At 42.4% G+C, this 26,855-nt stretch overlaps 1 protein-coding gene across 1 annotated transcript in view; it reads right to left on the reverse strand.

Moving 5' to 3' along the window:
- Positions 1–8,239, reverse strand: part of GPC3 (glypican 3) — a 463,650-nt gene extending 455,411 nt beyond the window's left edge. Inside the window, exon 1 of the mRNA XM_054471390.2 lies at positions 7,613–8,239. Within this exon, the coding sequence (XP_054327365.1) occupies positions 7,613–7,787 (175 nt within the window). The 5' untranslated portion in view covers positions 7,788–8,239. The remainder of the gene's footprint in view (positions 1–7,612) is intronic.
- Between the last annotated feature and the right edge of the window lie 18,616 nt (positions 8,240–26,855).

Genomic DNA, 26,855 nt, shown 5'->3' on the forward strand with positions numbered 1-26,855 from the left:
ACTCTCATGAGGCCCTTTATCCTACCCAAATGAAATTTCCATGGCTGAAAATCCACTTTGGATTATGTCCTTTTTTAAATTTTATTTATTTATTTTTGAGACAGAGTCTTCCTCTGTCGCCCAGGCTGGAGTGCAGTGGTATGATCTCAGCTCACTGCAACCTCTGCCTCCCAGGTTCAAGCGATTCTCCTGCCTCAGCCTCCTGAGTAGCTGGGATTACAGGTATGTACCACTATGTCCAGCTAATTTTTGTATTTTTAGTAGAGATGGGGTTTCGCCATGTTGGCCAGGCTGATCTGGAACTCTTGGCCTCAAGCAATCCCCCTGCCTCGGCCTACCAAAGTGTTGGGATTACAGGTGTGAGACACCATGCCCAGCCTGGATTATGTCCTTTTAAATGTACATTTATGAAGCTTGATGCCTTAGGTAAGAAGTGCCAAACACTGAGGAAAAACTTACATACATTCAGTGTATGTTTCCGTAACTGGCACCAAATTGCATTATTTTCACAAACCTAAATACCACAGATCTGTAAGGTGAAGATAAGCATATGCATTTATACATACATGTATATCTTCAATTAGTCTTGAAATTACTTATAATATCCTTATAAACAAGCACAAAATACTTACCTCTTATAAGATTTAACTAGTCTACTTCTTCCAGAGAGTTATAGTATAGCCAAATGAATTAAACTAATATGCTTTATCCCTTGCCTATAGAAAACAAATGGATTTTATTATTATTATTATACTTTTAGGGTACATGTGCACAATGTGCAGGTTAGTTACATATGTATACATGTGCCATGCTGGTGTGCCGCACCCATTAACTCGTCATTTAGCATTAGGTATATCTCCTAATGCTATCCCTCCCCCCTCCCCCCACCCCACAACAGTCCCCAGAGTGTGATGTTCCCCTTCCTGTGTCCAACAAATGGATTTCTGACCTAAAAAAAACTGGTTACTTTTTTAGAAACCTTAGTGTATTGGTAAAAATAAATCAACTACTTAAATATTGGCTTCATGGAAATTTTATGTTTGTAATACATTTCTAACTCCATTCATTCATTCAGTATATAAATACATATTGAGTACCTATTATTTGTACCCTGTACTGTGCTAGACACTGGGATACAAAGATGAATAAAATATAGCCGCTAACCTCAAGATGATCACAGTCTAGCAGGGAAGGTATCATTAGAAACATGAACTTCAAAGTTGCCATAATGGGGATTTCTAATTTTCCAGTAATAAAGTTAGTTGCAAAAGGCAGACAAAAAGGCCATGTAAAATTTTACTCTAAAGTTGTACCTTCTCTTGGATTTATAAGGAATAAATATATGCTTCATTGTGGAAATTTTGAAAAATACAGAATATTTTCAAAAACATCACTTCTACTGAGACATGTACATTTTTCAGCTTTCAGGTGGCTGGACGGTGGAAGTTTCTTTTATAACAGCTTTTGACTTCCCTCCTTATTGCCACTTCCACTTGTATTTTATCTTCTTCCTATCAATTATTTATCAATATAAGCCTATTAAGTACGCTTCAAAGAGCTTAGTAGATTTACTATCTAGCATATAAATACAATTTCAGCTACTAGAAGTAATTAACTGTTCGGAACACTAGCAATGCATTTTGGTCATAACATTGACTTCCTTTTATTCATGAGGAAAAATACAAACTCTCAAATTAGGCTTTGTCCAGCTACACACAAAAAGAGGGAAAAGTGAAAAATGCCTCTCTTAGTAATCAATCTTGATTCATTTTTTTAAATTGCAAACAAGTATTTCTAATAATTAACACTTGGCTAATTGATCTTGAATTGCCCTAATTAGAAGTACAGAATCTTCTTTACTTTGTATATTCAACAAGATATTCAAGTAAGGCTACAATGTTCCAATAAGCATTCTCACCACCACCCCCGATACACGTAGCATTTCAAAACACGCATTTTCTCTGCTAATATACCCACCTTCACCTTGATTTTTGAACAGCATTCTCCCTGTCACTATGTCTCAGAAGGTAAATTCCCATTACTTTATGCTGTCTCTAAAGCCAGTCTGGGGCCTGTAACTTGGATTCTATTTTCTGATGCTCATTTCCTAATGGAGTGCCAGGGATCCTGTTTCAAGCCAGACAATTTGCTAAATATGGGCAGATGAGTGGGAGATTTTTCTGCCCACACTGTCCCTTAGATCGCAGATTACCAAAAACATCTAGCCCATTTACAAGATTGGCTAGGACTGAATAGATATTGGCTCCTGGAATAGGCTCTTGAATTGAGTCTGTACACGAATTCTGATCCCAGGTTACAAAAACCTGTGAGGTACTTCAACAGGTCCATGCATGTGTTATATAGCTCAACTCCCAAATATGGTAATATCAACCTTAGCAAGAAAGGTCTAGCAGACATTAAATCAAAGAGGGCTTGATTTAAGAGATGTCCTACAATTTATGTGCTGTAATAATTGTTGATCATTAATGATACTAAGCCAGTCATAACAATGCTGCTAATTTCAATTTGTTATTTGGGTACTCAAAATTTAATAAGCCCTGCTGATGGTAAGAGTTGCCAGCTAACTGAGGTAAGCCTGCATCTGTCTCCAGCCAAAATATATGTAGGCTGAAAAGTTCGTCTACATGCCCCAATAATGTATCGTAACAATTTGGACTTAGGCTTTTAAAATATGTAAGATGACATATGGCTTAAGAAAGTATGTGAGAGTTCATAGGGAATACATAATGATCTAGAAATCCTGTTTTTGTAAATTATTCACTAAATGCTGTATGGCCTTGTGCTCAACACTGCTCAAATGCAGTGCTTTCCCTTTAAGAGGCTTATAATCTAAAACATACAAATAACCATATGCAGAAAAAAAGCTAGAGATCAGTGTAAAAGGAAGCATTCACAAAAAAATGTACAAATTCAGCATGCCAGAACTTTTCAGTTGAGCAACATGATCCCCAGTGAAATTCTTTCCAAATGATGTATCGTGTGCACAAGTTATAAGTGATTATCTTCAATTTTCTTAGAAATGAGTAATAAGATAACTCTTAAGACCCATGCTTTTGTATATGCATCAAACACTGAAGTTGGCGTGGTCATTGATAGCTGTCATTTAGGGAGAAAACATATTTTCTGTCTTGTCTCATACCAGACAAATCCAGGACTCTTTTCTCCCAGATCGGTAGTAAGCCGCCTTTGTCTAGGCTACAGTGAACAGCAAACATTGCAACTCTAAAGATGGAAGTAGCAGAATGCTCAAAAATATTGCATCAAAATATTGGATACAACCTGCCAGCCCATAAGAAAAAAACACATTGCAAAACTGACACCATCTGCGTCATTTAGCATCCATCAAAATTCCTCTTATGTCTGTATTTCCTAATGCTTCCAAAATGGAATTTGCTCCAAGAATTAAGAAACTCTTTTTAAGATGGCGGCCCTATTAAGAGACTTCTCCCTATCTCCCACTTCATCTCTTCAGTTCTTTTCCCTTGCCCAGGCTGGCTATTGTGACCATTTCAGCCAATTTCCTGGAGGTATTTTCTAGCCCTTTTCACCCTTTTTAATCCTACAAGTTTCCTGGGAAGCCTGTTTACTTGTATGCTTCCCCACTAGACTGTGAGCTCCTTGACAAAAGGGATTGCGTCTCACTCCTCTCTGCATCCCCAGCACCTATTACAGAGGCTGCCAAGGAGTTGGCAGTGTTAGACTCCTTTCAGCCCAAGGTGCCCCACCAATCATCAGCCATGTCCTCCATCAGATTGATGGCTCCCTCTAAGCACAGCTTGGTATCAGTATCAGGATTCGTGTACTATTCAGACCACATTTGAAAGAATTATCTAACTGTTCCAAGTTAGCACACAATACAGAGTTTTTTGTATTGTTCAAAGTTTCAAAGTTTTAACAAATCACCTGGTCATCCAAATGTCTAGTGCAATCTCAGAAGAGAGAAAACCCTTCCACAACCTCACTTATTATTCTCTCTCTGGACATTAGGACCGCTAACTGCTTCAAACTAATTGGGGAACTGCAGCTGGCAACCCAGATACGGAGGCTAGTTCTCACAGTAAAAACAACAACAACAAATATTAAACTCTCTCTTTGTTTCAAGTACGTTGCTTTTTATTTTTATGTTGTTTCATCTATTTCAAGAAACTCCAAATCAATTTTGGCTGTTCAAGACTGCCTTTTACCCATACAGGCATTTGGCCTTCTGGATTGGTTCTCGCACTTTCCAAGGCCTTCCAAGGCAAGATCCCTCAATCTTTTGGGAGTTGCAACACTACCACGGTTTGTTTGATTTTCTCATTTCCATCCATCCCTTACACTACCCCCCTCCCCCGACAAAAGTGGTGTATGGCATTCATAAAGTGAATTACACTTGATTTTTGTTTAGAGGAATTTTTTTCCAGACTTCTGTAACATTCCCTTGAGACAACTGGAAACATCATTGTCTGATTACTAGCTCACTTTCCTTGCCTAAAATTGTATCCATTCTTGATTGCGCCTGTGGGTAGGTTAAGCAAAACAAAATAAACATCTAGACTTATGAGCTCATTGGCTTTTTTCTGAATTTTTCTAAATTAAATAAGGGCAAAAGAGCTGTACTGAAAGTCAGTTATATGGATTTTTCTGCCAAATGCTAACTCTGTGCGCCTGGTTTCCATCTGTGGTGCTTTCCAAGTTACAAATCCTTAAAAAAATAAGTGGGGTATGAAGAGATCTATGGATTTTGGGGACATGCTATTTAGAACTGCTATCCTGTGACTTGAACACTCCAAAAGAAATGGGAACATGAGATTGTAAGGCTTTAGATCAGCTTTGTGGAAGTCTAGTGTAGTCCTTCAGCACCATTGATTTATTTTTTAGGCTGGCTGATCTCAAATGCCATTTAGTCTCATCCATATTAGCATAAGAAATGTACCTTATTCAGGCTAACCCAATTCTGCTAATGGCCGAAGTTAGCAGTCAATCCCAAATGCTCCCCCTAAGTGAAACAGGACATTCTTGAGGATTTCTCCTTACTGTGACTGAATCTCATTTGATCTGGGACAAAGAAAGCTTTAATGCAGTTAATATAGTGCAGCAGGCAAACTGGACATGGCTTAAAATATGGATGCAGAGGGGGGAAAGTCAAGCGGTCATCATGATGGTTCATAACTATCAAATAATTTTCAGCTCTCTTTCAATTTCCAACCACTGAACGACAGCAGCAAATTATACATTTATTCACTTTGAAATTATACACTTACCATTGTATTTAGTCTGCCATTATTGTCTCTTCCCTAAAATACTGATGAGCTCTTTCCACACACGAACATTAGGATTTTCACGTTTTCCATATCTACAGTGACCATATTTGTCCCACTAAAATTCAGGACACACAGTTTCATGCCAGGACAGAGTATTAGAAACCTGCACTGCCCCCAGAAAATCCAGGATACATAATGGTAGCTGTATGGGGATCACCATATTTGAAGTTTGGCTTGGCTCCAGTGTAAGTCAGGACAGTGCCTGCCATGTAGAAGATGCTCAACAGTGTTTGTGTTTGTTAAATAGAACTAAAGCAGGGAATGTTAGGTTTATACGATGAAAACCCTTGAAAAGTGATTTCTCCTATACAGTTTGTGAAACAGTAGAGGAAAATGAAAAATCTTTATTACAAGTCCCTCTTCTCTATAAGTGTATGGCCATCCCTAGGCCTCAAGGGAGGGAAGGAGCCCAGGCCAAATCTCATACACACAGTGTGTGGGCCCTCCCAATACTTTTATACAGATGCTGCAAAGAGGCAGGCAGCCAGAGAGCTGGTGGAGAGCAAGGGAGGGCGAGTGCCTGCAGGAGTGTGTGTGTAGAGGGGGGTTGCTAAATGACTATCTGTGCTTTCTTCTGGCCTTTTTCTTCTTTTGGGCACCACCTTTACCTCCTGGCTTCGAATCAGCCAAATGTGGCCCCAACCCCAACCCTGGACCCATTCATCTTGTGGGGGCTCAGCCTGTGAGGACCAATTTTTACATTACCAACAAAAGCATGTTCTCTAGCCTTAACAATCTAATTACCATGGCACTTCCAGGGGAGAGAGATTCGCCAGTTGTTTCAGTTCTGTGGAACTGATTCATAGGTTGCCCCTTACAGCTCCTGCACATGCCCACGTGGTACATTATTAACACTTAACAGGGGATGAGGTAGTTCGACCCTCCCTTAGAGCGAAATCCTGCAAAGCAATATTTAACATATGCGCAAATGCATTTCAGTCACCAAAAAGGGTGACCAATTACCTTTGCAACTAAACAGCAGGCTCACTCGGCTCTTTTCATCAACCTAAAGAAAAGGCTGAGGGCGCGCTGGCTGCCTAGGTAACCTCCTACCAGTGAACGCTGGCTGGCAGCGCCCACGGGGCGCGCATCCGCATTCACAACTTGGTCCAACCATCGGGCCCGCCTCCATGACTTGTTGAGAGCCACCAGCCAAGTTTTGGCTAGGGCTGCTCCCCGATCCCTCGGAAGCGCGGGACGCGCGCCTCACTGGATGCCTGAGTTGAGAAGAGACCCTGGAGGCCACAAACGTCTCACGGTTACGGAATACAACTGGCCGTTTCTTCTCAGTGCACCCCTGACAAATTAACCTGTTTGAAACCGACTCTCCTTGTCCGCATTGTCAGTGTAGCAATTTGGTCTAATTGGATTCTAAGGCAGGCGTTAGGAGCCCAACCGCTGGACAGTCAATCACGCAGGGCCATTAATATTCATCTGTTGACAGCGGCAGCCCTCGGCTAATGTTAAAATACGTCGTTACGGCACGATCTGATTGTGCAGAACAAAAGGCAGGCGTTCAGAAACTTTCCTCCACCTAAAATCATCTCCCCTTTAGGATCCAGCCTGTCAAGAAGGCAGATGAATTTGGGAGGGGGAGGAGTTAAATATCTTTGGACTCCTGCTCCCTGGGCCAGCAGCACCGGTTTTAAAGCGATTTCGCTAACCTATATAAGGGATGCTGTTATGAAGGAAAAGGTTCAGTCTCCTCATTTTGGGGACCCTCTTACTCAAAAGTTTGCCTCAGTGTGTCTTCACCCGCCACTGCAGATTCACAAATCTGTCCTCAACTTTGCTTGCACTTGGGCCCGTGAGCTTAGGAAACCCAGGCTGGGTAAAGGAGGAGGGGGGGTACGTTGGGGAAGGGATAGCTGGAGCTGTGGTCCAGCTAAGGCTGAAATTCTGACACGTATGTGTGAGCAAGGATGGCAAATTCATGAGGCACCAGCTCGGCTGTGGGGCGCCAGTTCGCAGAGACCCGGGAAAATAGCTCCCACCTTCTCGCCCTTCCAAAAAACGGGCGCTCACGAGAGGGCGATCCCCACGGTTCCTCCCGCTCACACCTTCCCTGACAGCAGCGTGAGACTGGGGGATGTGGGCTCCGTCCACACACACCCTCTCTCCCTCCCTCAGTAGATCCAGCCAGGCCCCAGGCACACCGACCACTCCCAAGTGCCCAGCTGCAGGGCGCACGACTACAGCCCGGCGGGGCTAGCGCGGTCAGGATACAGCCACGACGCGCGCCTTGCTCCCCGCTGGGCGCTAGGCACGCTCAAGGGACCCCTCCTCACCTGGCACGGGAGTTTCGGGCACCCACTTGAGTCCGGGCTGCAGTCTCTGGAAGAAGGAGCGGACTTGGTGACAGGTGGCGTCCGGCGGCGGCGGCGGGGGCTGCGCCTGTCCCGGGAAGTCCAAGCTGAGCAGCATCGCCACCACCAAGCACGCGGTGCGCACGGTCCCGGCCATCCTGCTTCGCAGGGAGCTAGGAGAGCGCGGGAGAGTGGCAGCCGGAGCGAGAGCAGTCCCAGGACTCGGCAAGCCTGGCAGTGGCCCTGAGGAGCAAGAGACGTGCTGCTACCCAGCCGCTGCAAAAGTTTCCTCGCAGCTACCTGGGCGCTGGGCGAGGGCGGGAACCGCTTGGCTGCGCGGGGCAGGGCGGGGCTGACTGGGGTGGGGCGGGGCAAGGAGGGACGGGGCGGGGCGAGGCGATCCGCGCGGCCAGGGGGCGGTGGCTGTTGTGCGGCCGGTAGCCGGCGGGGTGCGGGGGCGCGGCGTGGAGCGCGGCGGGGGCCCCTGGGGCACCGCGGCGCGGGGACCGGGCGAAGGCAGTGCGAGAGGAGGGTGCGGAGCGCGCGCGGTGGCTCCCGGCAGCCGAGCCCAGCTGCCCGCTCGCCGCCGCTCTACACAGGGCGCTCTGGCATAACTACTGCAGAGGGGCTGCAGGCTCGAGCGCGCTGATTGGCTTCCCAGCAGCCGCCCGCTCTGACTGGCTCTGGGAGAAGTTCCCCAGCCTCACTCCTCCTTCCCGCCGCTCATTGGCCTACAGCCTGGAGGGCTTTTCCCTTTAGGATTTTTGCCTCCTTTTCATCCTTCCTGGGGGCAGGTGGGGGTCCCTGACTTACGTCCCCCTCCGCTTCGCCACAGGCCTTCTTTCAGCTTGTGCCAGCTCTTTCCTGGCCACCAGAGCCACACAAGGTATTCCTTCACACAAAATCCACCTCATCATTCTACTCTCTGAGGAGCTTCCCGCGAACCGTTTTCCTAACGCAGCTCTGACCGGGTTCTCAAAGCCAACCTGCAAATAGTCACGTTCAGGGACAGCCAGGGACCGCTGGGCTTTTCACAGCCTGCCTCACCTTTGAATATTGTATCTTAAAAGTCTGAAAGCCCCTGTGGCTTGCTAGATTTGATTCAATAGAGCCACACAAAGTCAGAGAAATCACCTGATTCTGGGGTGTTAAAAGAAAATCTACTTCACGATAGTCTCAGGTGGCCCTTCAAGAAGCAAAGCCTAACTGGTTACAACGAAATAACCAGGGGCTTAAAGCCAGCCTAACTCATTAGAAAATCATTACACAGCAAATTTATTGAGCCAAAGCTAGCCTATTTCATAGGTGGAGTAGAAGGCTATTTGAAAGGTATCCTACACCCAAATCCCACCTCTCCTGCTTAGATTTCACCATTAGAAATCCAGTTCTTTAGGCCGGGCGCGGTGGTTCACGCCTGTAATCCCAGCACTTTGGGAAGCTGAGGCGGATGGATCATGAGGTCAGGAGTTCAAGACCAGCCTGGCCAAGATGGTGAAACCCCGTGTCTACTAAAAATACAAAAAATTAGCTGGGCACGGTGGCAGGCGCCTGTAATCCCAGCTACTCGGGAGGCTGAGGCAGGAGAATCGCTTGAACTCAGAGGGCAGAGGTTGCAGTGAGCTGAGATCGCACTACTGCACTCCAGCCTGGGCGACAGAGTGAGACTCCGTCTCAAAAAAAAAAAAAAAAAAAAAGAAAGAAAAGAAAAGAAAAAAAGAAATCCAGTTATTTGAGAATGAAATATCTCTCCAAGGAAGAATGCATTTAGTCATTACCTATATGCTGCTAAGTAGGGATCTTTAGCGTGGATTCCTTTCATGATCCTCCACACTCTAGTCCAGTAGAGAGCTCAATATGTATTTGTATGATAAAATTACTTAACACCTCAGCATGAATTAGTTTGTCATCTGATGGTTTTGTTTCCAACCTAGGTGAAAGTAGGTTTTAAGGGAGAACCTCAGCACCAGGAAATTGTCTGGGGTGTGCAAGGTCCGGGGAGAGGAGGTTGTGTTCCAGGACCCATGGGCTGAGAAGGGAGACAAAGAGAGAGGAAGGTCATGGGGGAAGTTCATTCATCCATTTATTCATTCGGTAACAAATATTTGAACTCCTACTGTGTTCCAGGCACTGTAGATTACAAACAGACAATGAGGATACAAAGATTAACCAACCCGTGGTACCTGACCTCAAAGAACTGCAAACTAATGGGGAAAATAACCAAGTTAACCCACTGTGTGAATGCTAAGATGAAATTCTAAGGGGTGAGGGGGGGATCGGAGAAGGCATGCCAGAGGAGATGATGTCCTAAACTCAGACCAGTAGGAGTTTAGGTGAGACAAGCAGATGGGGAGAAGGGTGCTGAGGCAAAGAAAGCAGTGTAAACAAAGACACTGAGGGGAGAGGGCTTGGCATGGCCCAGTTGGAAGGTGGGAGGTGCAAGTTATGATTTCAGGTTGTGGAGTTGGAAAAGCTAAGGTGAGAGAGGTAAGCAAGGGCCAGATTATGCAGTCTTGAAGCCATGTGGAGGAGCCTGGGGAACAACTTAAGGAAATTTTCAGCACGGGGGGCGGGGGGTGCCATGATCATATTTGCCTGATGAAAAGATCTCTCCAGCAGCAGTGTGGAGAATGGCTTGGAGAAGGAAAAAGATTGGAAGCAAGGAGACCAGTTAAGAGGCTGTGAAAATAATCCAGACAAGAAATGATAAAGTCCTGTAGCAGAGAAGATTTGGAAATGGAAAAAATTACTGGAGATACTTAGCATATAGAGTTAAAAGGGCATAGTGACCTAGTCGATATGGGGGATGGGAGAGAAGGAGTCAAGGACGGAGGGCTCATTCACTCTTTTTTCAACAAACATTTGAGTGCCGCCGATGTATCTGGCATTCTTCTCCTACTTCATAATTTTGCCTGGGGCTAGGCCTGCGCCTGCATTGAACATTTGACAAATGACATATCCACTTTAAAAGAATCACCAATTAAGAGTCATAATTTGGCTGGTGAGTTTGATATGTTCCACCTGTGGAGCCCTGTGACCAAAGGGCAGATTGGAAGGCAAGCATTGATTGAATTTCATGACCTTGCAGAGGAAGACATGACCTCCCATAAATTCATGATCTTCCAGAGCTCATGCAACTAACTACAAAGGCAACAGTTGTTTTCAACTACTGGGTATTGAGTACCTGGAAAAGGGGAAATGTGACTTATTTTTAATATATGCTTTTATATTTAATATACTTTGTATGAGCTAGGTCAGTGCTTCCCAAAGTGAAGCGTGTGAATCCCTGGGTTCACTGAAGTGGACCAATGAAGTTTTTGCTTTTCATTTTAATAAATATTTATTTTAATGGTGGATTAGAAAAAACATATGTAACTAGTACATCCAACCCATGATTTTGTTAGGACAAAATTAAGTAGCTGGTGCCATGATACATTTATTTCAATAAAAATGTGAACTGGTTTGAAGAAAAATATTTAATAGTAATGGGAATATGAAGATATAACAAAATGTGTAGGGCGATATGTGAATGACTAGGATTTGGGCTGTCATAGGCAAGCTGGCCCTGAGGTTTTGGAAAATATTTCTTTGGCCTAAAAGCTTCTGCTGCCCCTCCAAGCAGCTACTTCAGAGCTTTTAGCCAACCTAAGGTAGGAGTTAATAAAACTTGCTAGGTTTAAGGAGTGGTTCCATTTTTATAAGTGCCTCTCAAAGAGTTTCTAACCTTCCAGTCCCTAAGCGATGACTCTAATAGCGGAATTTCAGGCACTGAAACTGACATCGAGGAAAGTTTGCAGGAAAGCTATGAGCAGCTGTCCGCCCTGCCTACCCAGTAACTTGGAATTTTACTGATGAAAATCCAGTTCCTTAACCAAAGCATACAATCTGTTACATTACATACTATATACTGCCCAAATGGGCGACTGTGGATTAAGACTGGGTTTTCTTTTCCTCTTTTACATAAACAACTGTCTTAACTTTCAAGGCTCCCTTGTGTTAGAAGTAAGGCCAGTGATTCATCCTTACTCTTCAGCTAGTAGAGACAAAGAGAAACAATCAGTCTAGAAACACAAAAGGATGTGTTGATTGAGCTAGTGTTCACTTTTGACAATTCATGATTCTGTGCTTTCAGGCCCGGTTGGAAGCATTTAGATAACACCGTTGGGCCCCATCTTTCTCTTTGGACCCCAGAGGAAGGCTACCTAGCACAGCAGGCCCAGAAGAACTTTTCTTCACCTTTCACTCCTAGTCTCCAGTTTGAAAGAATTCGAGAATTCCCAGCTGTAGCCAGCAGCTATTATCTTGCTGTAGCTGGGAGGAGAGTCTGGTTCCATGGCTCCAAAAGCAGCATAAATCAAGTTTTCTGGGAGAGGGTTAAGAAAGGGTGTTCAACAGCTGCCGCCATGGGAGGAGCTCATACACAGCCGTGCACATGGCCACACACGCACACATTGTTTGTCTTGGGCCCAGTTTCCTTTGCCCCCCAGGTGATGTTCTCCTCTCCCCATATCCCTCAGGTACACAGTATCTGCTGCCCTGAACTCCACTCTCAAAACCTGCTTTCAGAAAAGAAACTTTAAAACTCATCCGTTTACAGTGTATATGGTTGATGGGTTATAATGGGGCTGCCCACCCAGGGGTACAAGTATTTTAACAGGATCAAAGCTTTAAACCAAAGGAACAGAGCTCTAAAAACTGTGGAATTCCAGGCATCCGCCAGTGGGAAGGGAGTGTTTAAACTGAGGGGCAATGAGGCCTTTTTTGGTGCACCTGAAATCACATCATGTAGACAGTTGCTTATATGTTAGACTGGTGCTGCTCACAGTCAACACCTCCCTGGCCACACCTCTGCACTCTATGGCACACAGCCACTTTGTCTCCCCTTCTCTTGCAGTGTATGACTCCTTTGTGGGGCAGAGGGGAGGGGAGGCGCCAGGCACACTGATCCCAATGCTCCCAAATGTATAAGCTATGATCAGAGAATGAATTATGGTCCTTTGGGAAAGAGTGTTCATTCATTCATCCCAGCCAGCAGGCCAGTGCAATGTAAATGGTAACTTTGTAAGTTGAAAGACTTAGAGCCATTTTGAAAATTGCATAATAATCCCAGGCAGAATTTGGCTCCGTGTGTATGGAAAATTAATAGACCCGGCTGAGATGCTTGCATTGTGAGTTGTGGATGGATAGCCTGTCCTCAGACCAGGGACTATGCTTTGCCCTCACTAAATCCACAAAATATACTGAGCTTCTTGTAAGTCAGAGTCCAAGGCTTGAAAAAAGCTGTTGAAAATTGTATTTGTAGCATCATGTTGATTACCACAAATAAAAAATTATTCTATTCTGTGTTTGTTTGTATAAGGAATATTGACCTAGATTTCTAACATATTTCTTCATACACCAGTCCATTGATTTTCTTTTTCATTGGGCAGATACACTGTATGTAAATCTAACATTTTGTGTCTCTTGCATAGGATATTTGGTTTTCTTTCAAAATTTAACGGGTTTGTAGTTTGGTGATTGAGAACACAGTAGCTTTAAATCCAAATGCTGGTGATGCCTGAGGCATGGCTTTATGTGCCACATGGCAATTCACACATATTTTGTTTTGCTTTGAATCATTTTGGACCAAAAAACACAGTGGTTCAGGTAATGTAATGTATCTGTTTTGATGTATGATGTGTAGAACCTCTAATAATTTCACTAAGTTTTTTTCTGGGTCTTTATGCTCTGGAGCCTGGGTCCCCAGTAAGCCAACTCGCATTCAACAGTTGACATCTCATGTGTTTGCTTCCATTAAGGTCCTTTCCTATCACCAGAGCTCCCTGAATTTCGAGCAACTTATGATGGGAAATCAACAGCCACCATCACAGATAACAACTCATATTTTTGATAACTTCTCCCTTCCCCTTCCCAAACCCTATCCACACTCCTAAGTCTTGTGGAATTTCAAAAGTAACATCTTATAAGAAAATGCCATCCCCAGCACCACCTGTTACTCTATAGTCACCTAAAGATTATCCCTTAGGAACTGTGTTAGGAACTGTGTTTTGTTTTGTTTTGGTTTGTTTGTTTGTTTTGAGACAGTCTCGCTTTGTTGCCCAGGCTGGAGTGCAGTGGCACAATCTCGGCTCACTGCTACCTCCACCTCCCGGGTTCAAGCAATTCTCCTGCCTCAGCCTCTTGAGTAACTGGGATTACAGGTGTGCACCACCACGCCCAGCAAATGTTTGTATTTTTAGTAGAGACGGGGTTTTACCATGTTGGTCAGGCTGGTCTTGAACTCCTGACCTTATGATCCGCCCACTTCAGCCCTCCAAAGTGCTGGAATTACAGGCGTGAGCCACCGCGCCTGGCAAGAACTGTGTTCTTGAGAGGCAGTATGGTTGGGACCTGCAGTTAAAGGAGAGAGAGACAGCAGGTTCAAGCCATTCCATACCCTACCAACCAGGCCCAGAGGCTGCCTGACTTGCAGTACCAACACTGGGGTGACCACTACACTTGCCACATTGTGCAGCAAATGTATGTTTTCCTATGTATCTCCACTATAACTTGAGAGCTTTAAATGAGTAGGGATTCGTACGCTTCTTTTCTGTACTCCCTGTAGCACAGTGCTACTCAGAGTGCAGTCCGTGTACCTGTGCTGGTCGGTGCCCTGTTTCCTACTAGTCTGTGAATCTGTGACTGCTACCAAGTAAACAATTAGAAACTTTTTTTTTCTTTGAGCCAGGGTCTTGCCCAGGCTCTACTGGAGTGGTGTGATCCTGGCTTGGTGCAGCCTTGACCTCCTGAACTCAAGCTATCCTCTCACCTCAGCACTCTTCCCAAAGTAGCTGGGACGACAGACACGCACCACCATGCTTGGCTAATTTTTTTTTTATTTTGTGCAGAGATGAGGGTCTCACAATGTTGCCCAGGCTGATCTCGAACTCCTGAACTCAAGGGATCCTTCCACCTCAGCCTCCCAATGTTCTGAGATTACAGGCGTGAACTACTGCACTTGGCCCCTAGAAACTTTTATAGCATTTTGATATTGCTGCCACTTGTAAGCACATGAAGAGTTGGTCACACTGTTGAGTCAAATAATTGTTTTAAAATGGCCTTATATTTTGTATTTCTTTTACAGTTTTTCCAGTAAATCATTTTCATGATGTTTTCCCAAAGTATTTGTCCATGTCAGATAGAAAATAAAAATAATATAAAATAAGCTGATTTTACCGCAGATAGTTTGAGAAGTATCGCCCTAGTATATGCACAGTACTTTGGTCTGTAGTAGTCCCTTAGTAAAGGTTTTTCAATGAAGCCCTGTGATGCTTTTCTTTACAAAAATAAATCCACACATCCTGATTTATGGAGAGTTCCTATTAAGATCATAACATATAAAAGCTTTCCAATAATAAGTGGCTTATTTAAAGATAAATTTCTAGCTAAAATATTCCTGCTATAAAAATTATCACATAAGAATGCTTTTCTTCTTCAGCTCACTTTTATTCAAGAAACACTCAGAAGAGAGTAAATGTGGCTTACATGAGGTTGTGCATCTCAGAAGATCTTGGTATAAATTACAAACAGAGTTTGAACTCCATAGCCTTTGTATTTTATTTTATCAATTATTTCCCTCCTAATTTATATCATGTTTTCTGTTGTAAGTGAAAGAGATACTAGCCTGAGTACCAAAACATATCTTTTTAAGAGCAAGATGATAAGATCCAGAGGGAAGTACTGCTTCCTTGGAATGCCTTCATCTCATTCATCCTTACAACATGTCAGAAGCATAGCAAGTCTCCCCAGCCGTAAATAAATTGCATGTCATTACTCAGAAGATTTACGCTCTGTTGGACGTCTCCAGTTCTTCCCTAACTCCTGTTAAACTTATGGTTAATACCATATGTTTTGTTAGCAGTTTTTTGTCTGGTATTGTTTTGAAGTTAGCAGTTGTTTCATGTGGGAGTATCCCGTCTTCCCAAGTAGATTGGAATAATGAAAAGAAAGGCAGACCAGCAGTCAAAGAGTTCATTTCTAGTTCTTGTTTTGCCACTCTGAGCATTGAGACTCTGGATCAGTAACTTAACGTTTCTGAACTACAGCCTCCTTAACTGTAAATTGATAATGGTGGACTACATGCTTTCTAAAATTCCTTCTACCTCTGTCTGTCTGTGATTCTATGTAAATGAACTCCTTGAGGGAAGGAATCTTACATTTCTGTATGTAGCCTCCAGAACCTTGCCTAGAATGCAGTATGCCCCCAATACACATCGTTGATGACATGACAAAACGTCTTCCTCATGACACAGACCCCAGTAATGGCTCCATAGGAGATGCTCGAGAAATATTAGTCGTTGATCAGTGTTCATCTTAAAGTACCGTATAATAACATTAAAAATTTAAATTTTCTCCTGGTTGGGCGTGGTAGCTCATGCCTGTAATCCCAGCACTTTGGGAGGCTGAGGCGGGTGGATTACTTGAGGTCAGGAGTTCGAGACCAACCTGGCCAACATAGTGAAGCCCCGTCTCTACAAAAATACAAAAATTATCTGGGCATGGTGGCGTGTGCCTGTAATCCCAGCTACTTGGGAGGCTTAGGTCCAAGAATCGATTGAACCCAAGAGGAGGAGGTTGCAGTGAGCCAAGATCATGCCACTGCACTCCAGCCTGGGCGACAGAGCAAGAAATCTCAAAAATAAATAAATAAATAAATAAATTAATTAATTAATTAATTTTCTCCTAATAAGCAAGATAATAATTTTGTTGTAAGCAATTTTGCAAGAGTGGAGCTATAAACAGACATACTTCTATCATATTTTCTTTATCTCCAGAAATCTAAGTCAGAGATTTTAAAAATTAATTCATTAACATTTTTAAATAACCAAGGCTTTGATATTGATTCCTTAAGATTATAAAATACTAAAGGTGAGAGACTATATTTATCTAAATCTCACTGTATGGGAGTCTAACGGATTATTTTATTGTTTGGAAATGATTATAGTAATGTTTTAGGAAGATTTATTATTAATGTTTTCCTATTGGAAAACCTGTGTCAATCCCCTCTATGGAAATCCTTCTGAAATGTGTTGCCTATTTCTCTGCCTTAGTAAACAAAGCATATGAAATCTAATATAACCTATCCTTGATGCTCTGTTTTATCATATTCAATTTTTGTGCAATGTTGTAAATATACAAAAATGGTGAGACAATGAGCTGAGTCTGTATTGGGCTTACTACACATCATGAAATTTGATTTTTAAAAAATAACAAATCCTCTGAAATGAATTTTCTCTTCCTCTTTAATGTATGATTCACCATATACAGATGCATGCTGTCCTGCATTAGTCTGCTTTTTAAAAAACGTAATTCTGGAATCAAAGGCCAAAGTAGCCCTTCCTAGGTCATTCCTTTGGTTTAACCTCAGTTAAACAGCAATCATTTTCAATAACAGCTATTTCAACTCACTCTCCAGTTGACTTGCTTTAACTTATGTTGCAACACAGTGATCACAAGAGCCAGCACAGTGTTGTGGAATGGACATAAGTTCCACAGTCAGATAGTCCTGGGTCCAAATTCCAACTCTATTACTTACTAGCTAGATAACCTTGGGCAAGCAGCCTTATCGGTCTAAGCCTTCACTTACAAAATGAGGATTAAAAACTTAACCTTCAAAAAGACCGAAAGTATTAGTGAGGATGTGGAAATTGGAAACCTTGCATGCTGTTGGTGGGAATATAAAATGGTACAGCTACTATGGAAAACAGTATGGAGGCTCTTCAAAAAATTAAAAATGGAACTATCATATGATCCAGCAATCCCACTTCTGGGTATTCATTAAAAGAATTGAAATCAGGATCCTAAACAGATATTAGCACCCCCCTGTTCATTGCTGCAGTTATTCGCAATAGCCAACATGTGAAAACAACCTAAATGACAATGGACAGATGAATAGATTAAGACAATGTGACAGAAAACCAAATACCTCATGTTCTCACTTATAAGTGGGAGCTAAATGATGAGAACACACGGACACACAGAGGGGAACAACACACACTGGGGCCTATTGGAGGGTGGAAGATGCGAGGAGGGAGAGGATCAGGAGAAATAACTAATGGATACCAGGCTTCATACCTGCAGGATGAAATAATCTGTACAACAACCACCCATGGCACACGTTTACCTATGTAACAAACCTGCACATTCTGCACATGTAACCCTGAAGTTATGATAAAAGTTGTAAAAAAAAGACAATGAGGTATAGACATGCAATGGAATACTATTTGGCCTTCAAAAGGAAAGAAATCTTGCCATTTGTGACACCATGGATGGACCTGGAGGACATTATGCTAAGTGAAAAAAGCCAGGCACAGAAGGACAAATACTGCACAATTCCACTTATATAAAGTATCTAAAATGGTCAAATACATAGATACAAAGAGTAGAATAGTGTTTACCAAGGTCTGGGGGTAAGGAAGAATAGGACATAAAGTATCAGTCAAGCAAGATGAATAGGCTCTAGAAATCTGCTGTACAACATTGTACCCATAGTCAACAATAGTGTATAATATGCTTAAAATTTTGTTAAGAGGGGAGATCTCATGTTACCACATTTTTTTAAACTTAATCTTGGTCAGTGAATGGATGGATATATAGACCCATGTGATAATACACATATATTACAATGCATTGTACAGCTTCTCCATATGCTAAGAAAAATACAACCTTGCAAAATCTTTGAGGGGACTAGAGATTATATAGGTAAAGTGTCTGGTACATTGCAGGTATTCACATTATTGTGTGAACCTTAAAGCTACTTCTTTTAAAGGCCATCAAAGCCAAGTTTGGTTTTTGTTTGTTTTAACAAACATTACTTTATTTACTTGTTTCTTTCTTTGTCATTTATTACTAACATTTATTCAGTAGTCACTGTGTTCTAAGCACTGGTGATATAGTGATGAGGGCAAAATTCTCATCCTCATGGTCCTTAGCCAGGTTTGTTTTTAACCTCCAGAATGATCAGACATGACTGAGATCTTGAGGTTTTAGTTATGAGTTCATTGCCAGGTTTGCCACAATGCCAGCTTTTGGGAGTGCCAGATTACCAAAGGTTTGCAGATTTGTAAGTTTGAAGGCAGGCATTTGCCCCTCAAAGGGTCTCCTTTAACTTCACAGTCTTGGCTCCTGCTTAGTCTTCCTCCAGCTTCTCCTTAAAACAGGGCTGTGTGGAGATTACAGGAGCTAAGCAGTGTTCAGTGATGGCCTGGGTCCAGCAAGAGACCTGCCACAGGCCCAGGAATTCTCAGACACCGATTTGCCTTTCCATTTCCCAGGGCTTAACCTCTGTCATTTGGCCTCCCCAATTACAATTACATTTCCAGTTCTTTTTTTTTTCTTTTGGCCTTACCCTCAATTCCCAGATCTTAGTAATAGCTCATATTTCCTGGACGTTAACTACAGGAGCTCAAATTCACCTCTGAAAAAAAGTTTTCAAACTTGATCTTACAGCCAGATCTACCCGTTTTCAACTTCACCATCAAACTTGTGTATTCATATATTCATACCATTGCTAATTTATCACCTTACAGAAATATCATGCCATATTTACTTTATTTTCTTCTGCTTGGTACTAGATAATGAAGTGACTCTTCTTCAGAGGCAAAAGGCCAATGATTTCCCAGTAAATAGAAACAATGTCAGTCTCCCAGCTAATACTCTTTGGTGTGGAGGGAAAACAGTTATCTCACATATGGAAGGGAAAGTTCATCTTCCTTGATGTAACTGCTCCTATGGCAAAGAGGTCATTTAGTCACATGCAAGCAGCTAGACAAGATGATAATATAAAGCAGATATATTACCTGTGTGCTTCTAAACCATCTGGGGCTTATCAAATGCCCTACACCACTCAAGGATGAGCCAGTTAAAGAGAAACATCAAAGAATGAAGGATGGAATCACCTACTATTCTTCTGTGTATTTTCATAAAAAAATGGTTTAGTTCTCATTAAGATAAAAAGATCGGAGTATCGTTCCATGAGCAGTTCAGTTTTTTTGTGTGTGTTTGTATGTTTGTTTGTTTGTTTTTTGAGATGGAGTTTTGCTCTTGTTGCCCAGGTCGGAGTGCAATGGCGTGATCTCAGCTCACTGCAACCTCTGCCTCCCAGGTTCAAGCGATTCTCCTGCCTCAGCCTCTTGAGTAGCTGGGATTGCTGGGATTACAGGCGCCCGCCACCACGCCCAGTAATTTATTTATTTATTTATTTTTTAGCAGAGACTAGGTTTCACCATATTGTCCAGGCTGGTTTTGAACTCTGACCTCAAGTGATCTGACCACCTCGGACTCCGAAAGTTCTAGGATTACAGGTATGAGCCACCTTGCCCAGCCTATGAGCAGTATTGTATTCACACCTGAAGCAGCCATAACTCTGAAATCCAGAGATCTCTATTTCTCACCCTAGTTTTGCTGCAAACAGAACTCTTAATACTGATGCACTTTAACATATTCATAGTATCCCTAACTCTAAAAAAAATCAAGCCTGCCAAATGTCCTTATCCCTGTACTAATATTATTGATTCTCAAATCTTAGACAGTATATCCACTCACACCATTTTTTCCTTAGAATTTGATCTTTTGGGATGTTTCAATTCAACAAACAGGGATTACAGTAATGGTAACACATAGTAAAATTTGGGGACCTGATAACAAACCTCTTAATCTGAGAAGGAAGAGCCAAATTTCCAGGACTACCTAATAATCCCAGTTAAATTGTCTCCTTTCAGAGCCTCTTGTATTTGTCTAAAACTTCCTATTTCTCACAGAGGACTTCCTCATACCTTATCAGATTGTTCTTTCCAACAGCCCTATCAGATAGACCAGGCAAGCAAGTATTATTACCCCCATAATATTGATGGGAAAGCCTCTGAGATTGAGAGAGATAAAGTGATGATCCCAAGGTCACATAGCAGGTCAGCAACGAAGACAGGACCATACCCCAAGTCTAAACGAAAAGAAAAAATCCCAACAAGCCATGTGGCAGTGCTTTAAAACATAAATGTCATAGTCAAAAACTTTGAATGTTATCCAGATGTCTATGGAAGGCTCATGGGAATCAATACTCACCTTAAAGAGCCAGGCAGGAAAAATGACGCATTATGAAAAACATGCCAATTTGGGATTTACTGGATGAGAGAGAAAAGTTGAGAACAATATAAACGGGCCAAGCTTCAGAATATTTCTTGTGCTCTTCTCTTCACTGCAAACAGGGACTTTTGCACGATAGAAGAGGTACAATGTGGGCAGTAGAAAAATGAGTTTGTGTCATGCAGTTCATTCAGAATTTGTGAAAATAAAAGTGGAAGACATTTTCAAGATCACCCTTACAGTTCAATTTTAAATGTTTAGAGAATCTTTTCTTGCTCACAAGTGAAAAACCTAAGGATAAGTCATTCAAGGAAAGTCTGTCTCTGTTCTACTTTCATCATGTTATCAGTAAGGTGAATGAAGAAATCGAAATGATAAGTCTGAAAGAAGTAGCCTTTGAAAGCATCTGAATTGCACTTCCTCAGGCCAGTGGAATTTGACAGCTAATTATGAGAACTATAGATGGTACAAAACTCTGAATTTCTCAAAATGTACCAGTAATTGTCTGTGTAGAGAGAACTGGTTACACACATAACAGGAAACTCCCAGCTTCCCTCGGGAAAAGTGGTTACATGGGTCAGTGTCAGGCCTTATGCTTGGAATTACGGGGTACAGGTCTGACTGAAGCCCTTCTCATTCCTGCCTTGCCTTTAGCAGACTGAGAGGAACACTGAGCCCCTCAAAGGAGAGCTCCCCACAGGAAGGAAAAGTCAGCCTAAGTGGGAGCGAAACCCATGAAGCTGAGTTGCCAGAATCCCTCCACAGGCCACCCAAGCAGCAAAGAAATTCATGGAGAGAAAGAAAGAAAGAAAAGACCCACAGCCGTGAGCAGAGCCAGCTGGGAGGGATGTTATTACTTTATTTCTGTTTTCTTAACTATGTGTGTGTGTGCGTGTGTGTGTGTGTGCGCGCGTGCGTGTGTTTTGAGGGGGAGGGAGGATTGATTGCAGAAAATGTCTTGATCCACAGCACTCAAGATGGAAACTTTTGTTGATATAATTTCTCCTAACTTTCCTACACCTTCCTTCCCTTCTACTCCATTTCCCCAGTGGCTATCAAGAGCTGTATATATCTGACCACAAAACATCCAGTCAGTCAGTTCAAGTCAAAAATGCAGCCAGCCATCTGGATTGACTCAAACTCTGTCTACACACACCAATTGGCTTGGGGGTAAAAAAATGTAATTCAGTGGAACAACTGGTTATTTTTAAAACAACGAGTTGAATTCAGACAACCATCCAATTAGTTGATTTCAAAATGCCTGTTTGGCGACATGAAAAGGGTTATTTTCAAAGGGTCTTGTGTGTGCATAAACAACCTGAATGCTATTAAATTGACGAGCTATTTTAGAATCAAGGAGATAAGGCCAAGGCGGCTGGACTCTGTTTATAAAGGGGAAACCTGGTCGGGTAGCAGTCCATCAAGCCCTCCAGAGGGTGACGCCTTCTGTGGCAAGGATGAAGTCTTTCACTTGACAGCGACATAACCATGGCCCTCTTTGCAGAGGCAAGCACCTCAGTTCTTTATTTTTTATTTATTTTTATTTTTATTTTTATTTTTTTTAGACAGGGTCTTGCTCTGTTACCTAGGATGGAGTGCAGTGGCAGGATCTCGGCTCACTTCAACCTCTGCCTCCTGGGTTCAAGTGATTCTCCTGCCCCAGCCTCCTGAGTGGCTGGGATTACAGGCACCCTCCACCATGCCTGGCTGATTTTTGTATTTTTAGTAGAGATGGGGTTTCACCATGTTGGCCACGCTGGTCTTGAACTCCTGTCCTCAGGTGATCCACCCACCTCACCTTCCCAAAGTGCTGGGATTACAGGCGTTAGCCACCACACCCAGCCAGTTCTTTTTTAGAGAAGCCATCTGTGTGCCCTCTTCCTGGATGTCCTATGCTAGCCAGAAGGCCAAAGATCCCAACAGACTCTATAAAGGACCAATGTGCTTGTATTACCTATTGCCGCACCACATTTCCTAACAACTTGATTCTCACCTTTTATGGGTTGCAGTCTGACGACATTCAGCAAGGGAGCTTCCTCTGAGCCGTTTGACCCAATTCGTAATGAGTTCGGTCAGTTTCAACTGCACAGTTATACCTCCCTGGGCTTCCTCCCCCAACCCTAAAATGTGAACGTTCTTTTCTTGTGCTACATTACTAAGAAATGATTTAAGAAAAAAAAAAAAAAGAGGGGGAGAAGGTCTCCTCGTGAAGAGAATTTTATTTGCACTCCTCATGCTTTGTCATAAAGGGCATTCAGCCGTGTTAATCATATAAGAAGTTTTAGCGAAGCTCTCTTTTTCACATTAGGCTTAAAACATCACCCCTGAGGTGGTGCTGATGGCGCCCTTAGAAAATATTTCTTTGACATCTAAGACAAAAAGGACTTCAGCAAACGCGCTCAGAGTTAAATGAGTGGTGCCTAAGTGCTGATTCTCCATCCCCAGTGACAAGCATTTACTAAGTAAAACTTTTGTTTCTGCAAATGTCTTACTTGGGTGTGTCTTAATCCCAAGTGTTGAGGAGGTTTTGTTTTATTGTCTGTGTGTGTGTTTTAAACATTTATTTTATCAGAAAGGATTTTCACAATGGAAGCATTCATTGCCATCGCTGTGGCTGAGTCTTTAGGTTTAAGACTAGTTAAGCTGCCCCAGGTAGAAGTGTTTGCACAGCTACAGAAGTATAGAATCGCAGCCCCGGAGTTGGAAGGGGCCCCCTTAAGCCCGTCCTTGCCTTCAGGCATCTGAGCCCAAGGAATAGCCACTCTTTTCTTTAAGATCTCCAAGGACAAAAACTCCACATGCAGTTATTTTATTATAAAAGTGTGAACTGTAAAACATATTTACAAGGGAATAATATTATCATCCATATTTAAATGATTTCCTTTTTAAAACATTTGCTTGCCCAATTTTAAAAAAATTAATGAACAGTAAAGTTCTTTGAAAAAAAAAATCCTTTCAAATCCTTTCAATAGAATTATTTCTCCTCTTTTTGAAGTACTACAAGGGTCATTTCTCCCAGAAAATTCTACCAGAAATTGCTATGTTTCTTCTAAAAAGCGGGTTTGCTTTTATCTTGCGGATACCCTGAATCGAGACACGCTTCCTTTTTTGCTTTGGCTGTTGGAAAGCCCACAGCCAAATTTGTGTCCCCTCCCTTCTAATCAATGCAAAGGACCTCACCCCAGCTTCACCTGTTTGTCTTCCTTTATTTTTCCTTCATCTAAATTTTTTCACTTAGTTGTGCTTTTTGGCTTTCATGTTGTTTCTGGGCTTTCTGGTTTTCTGGTTTGTTTTGATGTTTGGAAGCAATATAGTGAAGCAAGAGCAGATACTCTGGGGACTAATATACTTAACGCTTGGCTCCCAGCTCTACCCTTTCCTATGTTAACCTTTCATTTTCCTCATCTGTAAAATGGAGAAAACAATAGTAGTCATAGGGTTGTTATGAGTGTTAAATGAGAAAATACATTTTCTCATGTGTAGTGCCAAGCCAACAGTAAGCACTCAAGATATGTTCATTATTAATATTATAACATTGCCGCCCTAAATCATTTCAGGAGCAAGAGGTGCAAAAGAGAATATAATTATTTATTCTCCTATTTCAAATGTTCAATCTTATCTCCCCTCTTATTCTTCCTGTTGCATGAATTGTCTTTCAAGCAAATTATTTGCTGCTCTTTCTGCACTTTAATGAAACTCTTTCTACTGTTACAGGCTAGTGCTTCCTAAACTTACTCGAACTTAAGAATCAGCAGAAGCACTTACTAAAAATACAAATTTCAGTTGGATGCAGTGACTCACGCCTGTAATCCCGGCACTTTGGGAGGCTGAGGTGGGAAGAGTGCTTAAGGCCAGGAGTTGAGACCAGTCTGGACAACATGAGACCCTGTCTCTATTTTTTTAAAAATACAGATTTCTGGCTGGGTACGGTGGCTCAAGTCTGTAATCCAAGCACTTTGGGAGGCCAAGGCAGGCGGATCACAAGGTCAAGAGATCAAGACCATCCTGGCTAACATGGTGAAACCTTGTCTCTACTAAAAACACAAATAACTAGCCGGGCGTGGTGGCGGGTGCCTGTAGTCCCAGCTACATTGGGAGGCTGAGGCAGGAGAACGGCGTGAACCCGGGAGGCGGAGCTTGCAGTGAGTGGAGATCGCGCCACTGCACTCCAGGCTGGGTGACAGAGAAAGACTCCATCTCAAAAAAAAAAAAAAAAAAAAACAAAAAAAAACAGATTTCTAGTCTTTTTTCTTGTTGTTGAGACAGAGTCTCACCGTTTCACCCAGGCTAGAGTGCAATGGCACAGTCTCGGCTCACTGCAACCTCCACCTCCTAGGTTCAAGTGATTCTCCTGCCTCAGCCTCCCAAGTAGCTGGGATTACAGGCACCTGCCACCACGTCAGGCTAGTTTTTGTTTTTTTCTAGTAGAGATGGGGTTTCACCATGTTGGCCAAACTGGTCTTGAACTCCTAACCTCGTGATTCACCCACCTCGGCCTCCCAACAGTGCTAGGATTACAGGTGTGAGCCACCATACCTGGCCCAGATTTCTAGTCTTAAACACCTAAAATTATTTTATAAATGAATAGCTCTAGAATAGGTGTTTCTAGGACTAAAGTATTTTATACCACATTGTCTATACTTTTCTCCAAGAATGTAATCACAGACAAATTTCCACACTTGATTTCTATATAGTTAGTGTTTCTTTACCATTTCAATTTTTGTTTCCTTGTTTTCCCTTCAGTAACTTTTTATGCTTTTTTTTTTTTTTTTTTTTTTTTGGTTGTTCTGTTACCTGTTGTCCTGCCGCTTGTGTGAGTCTGTCTTTTTCCAACTCCTGAGGCAATAGCAGGTCTTTTCCCACCCGTCACCCCAGCACTCTTTTGGGTAAAGTATTTAAGAGCTAAATTTGTTGGCCTGTTTGGGTCTATTAGGGACTGAAGGTATATCCCCATTAAGAGAAACAGTTATTCAGTAACTGTTTCAACCACTTATTCACAGAGAAAAACATCTGTGCCTTTTTAAATTTTTATTGGCCTGCTTGATGGCTCCACAGCACAGTGAAGAAGGAGCCCCACCCACCACAAGGTTCTTCATCCTGCTGGGGAAGCCACACAGAATTGAGACCAAAAAGTACGGAAGGAAGGAAGGAAGGTAGAAAGGAAAGAAGGAAGGTTTTATCTGCCTTCCTTTGTTTTCTATGGATAAATGCCAAATCCCTCATACTTAAACTTTTTCCCCTTCCTTTACTTTGCCTCCCAGTTTTCTTTTGAATGAATGAGTAAATTGTTCACATTTTCTCAGCAATCTCCCTCTATAGCTCATTCCAGTGCTTAATTACTTTGACAGAAGGAAGGGAGGAAGGGAGGGAAGAAGGAAGGAAGAAAGGAAGGAAAGGAGGGAGGGAAGGAGAGTGGATGGAAAAGAAGGAAAGAAAGAAAAAGAAAAAGAGAGGAAAGAAAGAAAAAGAGAGAGAAAAAGAAAGGAAGAAAGAAAGAAAGAGAGAAAGAAAAGAAAAGAGAGAGAATCCTGCCTATTAAAATCCTACAATCTGCCCTGCTTTTATCTTAGGACTGTTCTGGCAGTTTCCCCTTCTTACACGTGTGTTGCTAGGATAGTACAAGTATTTTCAAGATGAATTTTCTGCCAAAAGGTCTTGCCACTGAGTCATCACCATCTTCATCTTTTTAAAAAACATGAGCAAGTCTCAGCAGCACTTCATTCACGTTAGTAAACATTACCTAGGGAAAGAAAGAACAGGCCTCAAGAACATGACATCATCATTAAAAAATAAATGTTTACTGAGTCCCTACTCAGTGTGTGGCACTGTGTTAGCCCTAGAAATATAAAAATGTGCCTGCTTTTAGGCTCACATGCACACACATATACTCCCATGTGTTAAATCTAGAGAAGTGGTGTAGACTAGAAGGATTATCGGAATTCCAAGGAGGGAGAAATTCTGCTCCAAGGGCTAGGGTGGTCACAAAAGGTAGGGCTCCAGGCCCCAAAGAAAGGGTAGAGAGCTTGAGGGAATTAATGTGAACAAAGACCAGGAAATAGGAACGAAAATAGTTTGGGGGAAAATAATTAGTAGACCATTTGATGGGAGC

Source organism: Pongo pygmaeus, chromosome X (assembly GCF_028885625.2).
Source record: "Pongo pygmaeus isolate AG05252 chromosome X, NHGRI_mPonPyg2-v2.0_pri, whole genome shotgun sequence".
Classification (NCBI taxonomy): domain Eukaryota; kingdom Metazoa; phylum Chordata; class Mammalia; order Primates; family Hominidae; genus Pongo; species Pongo pygmaeus.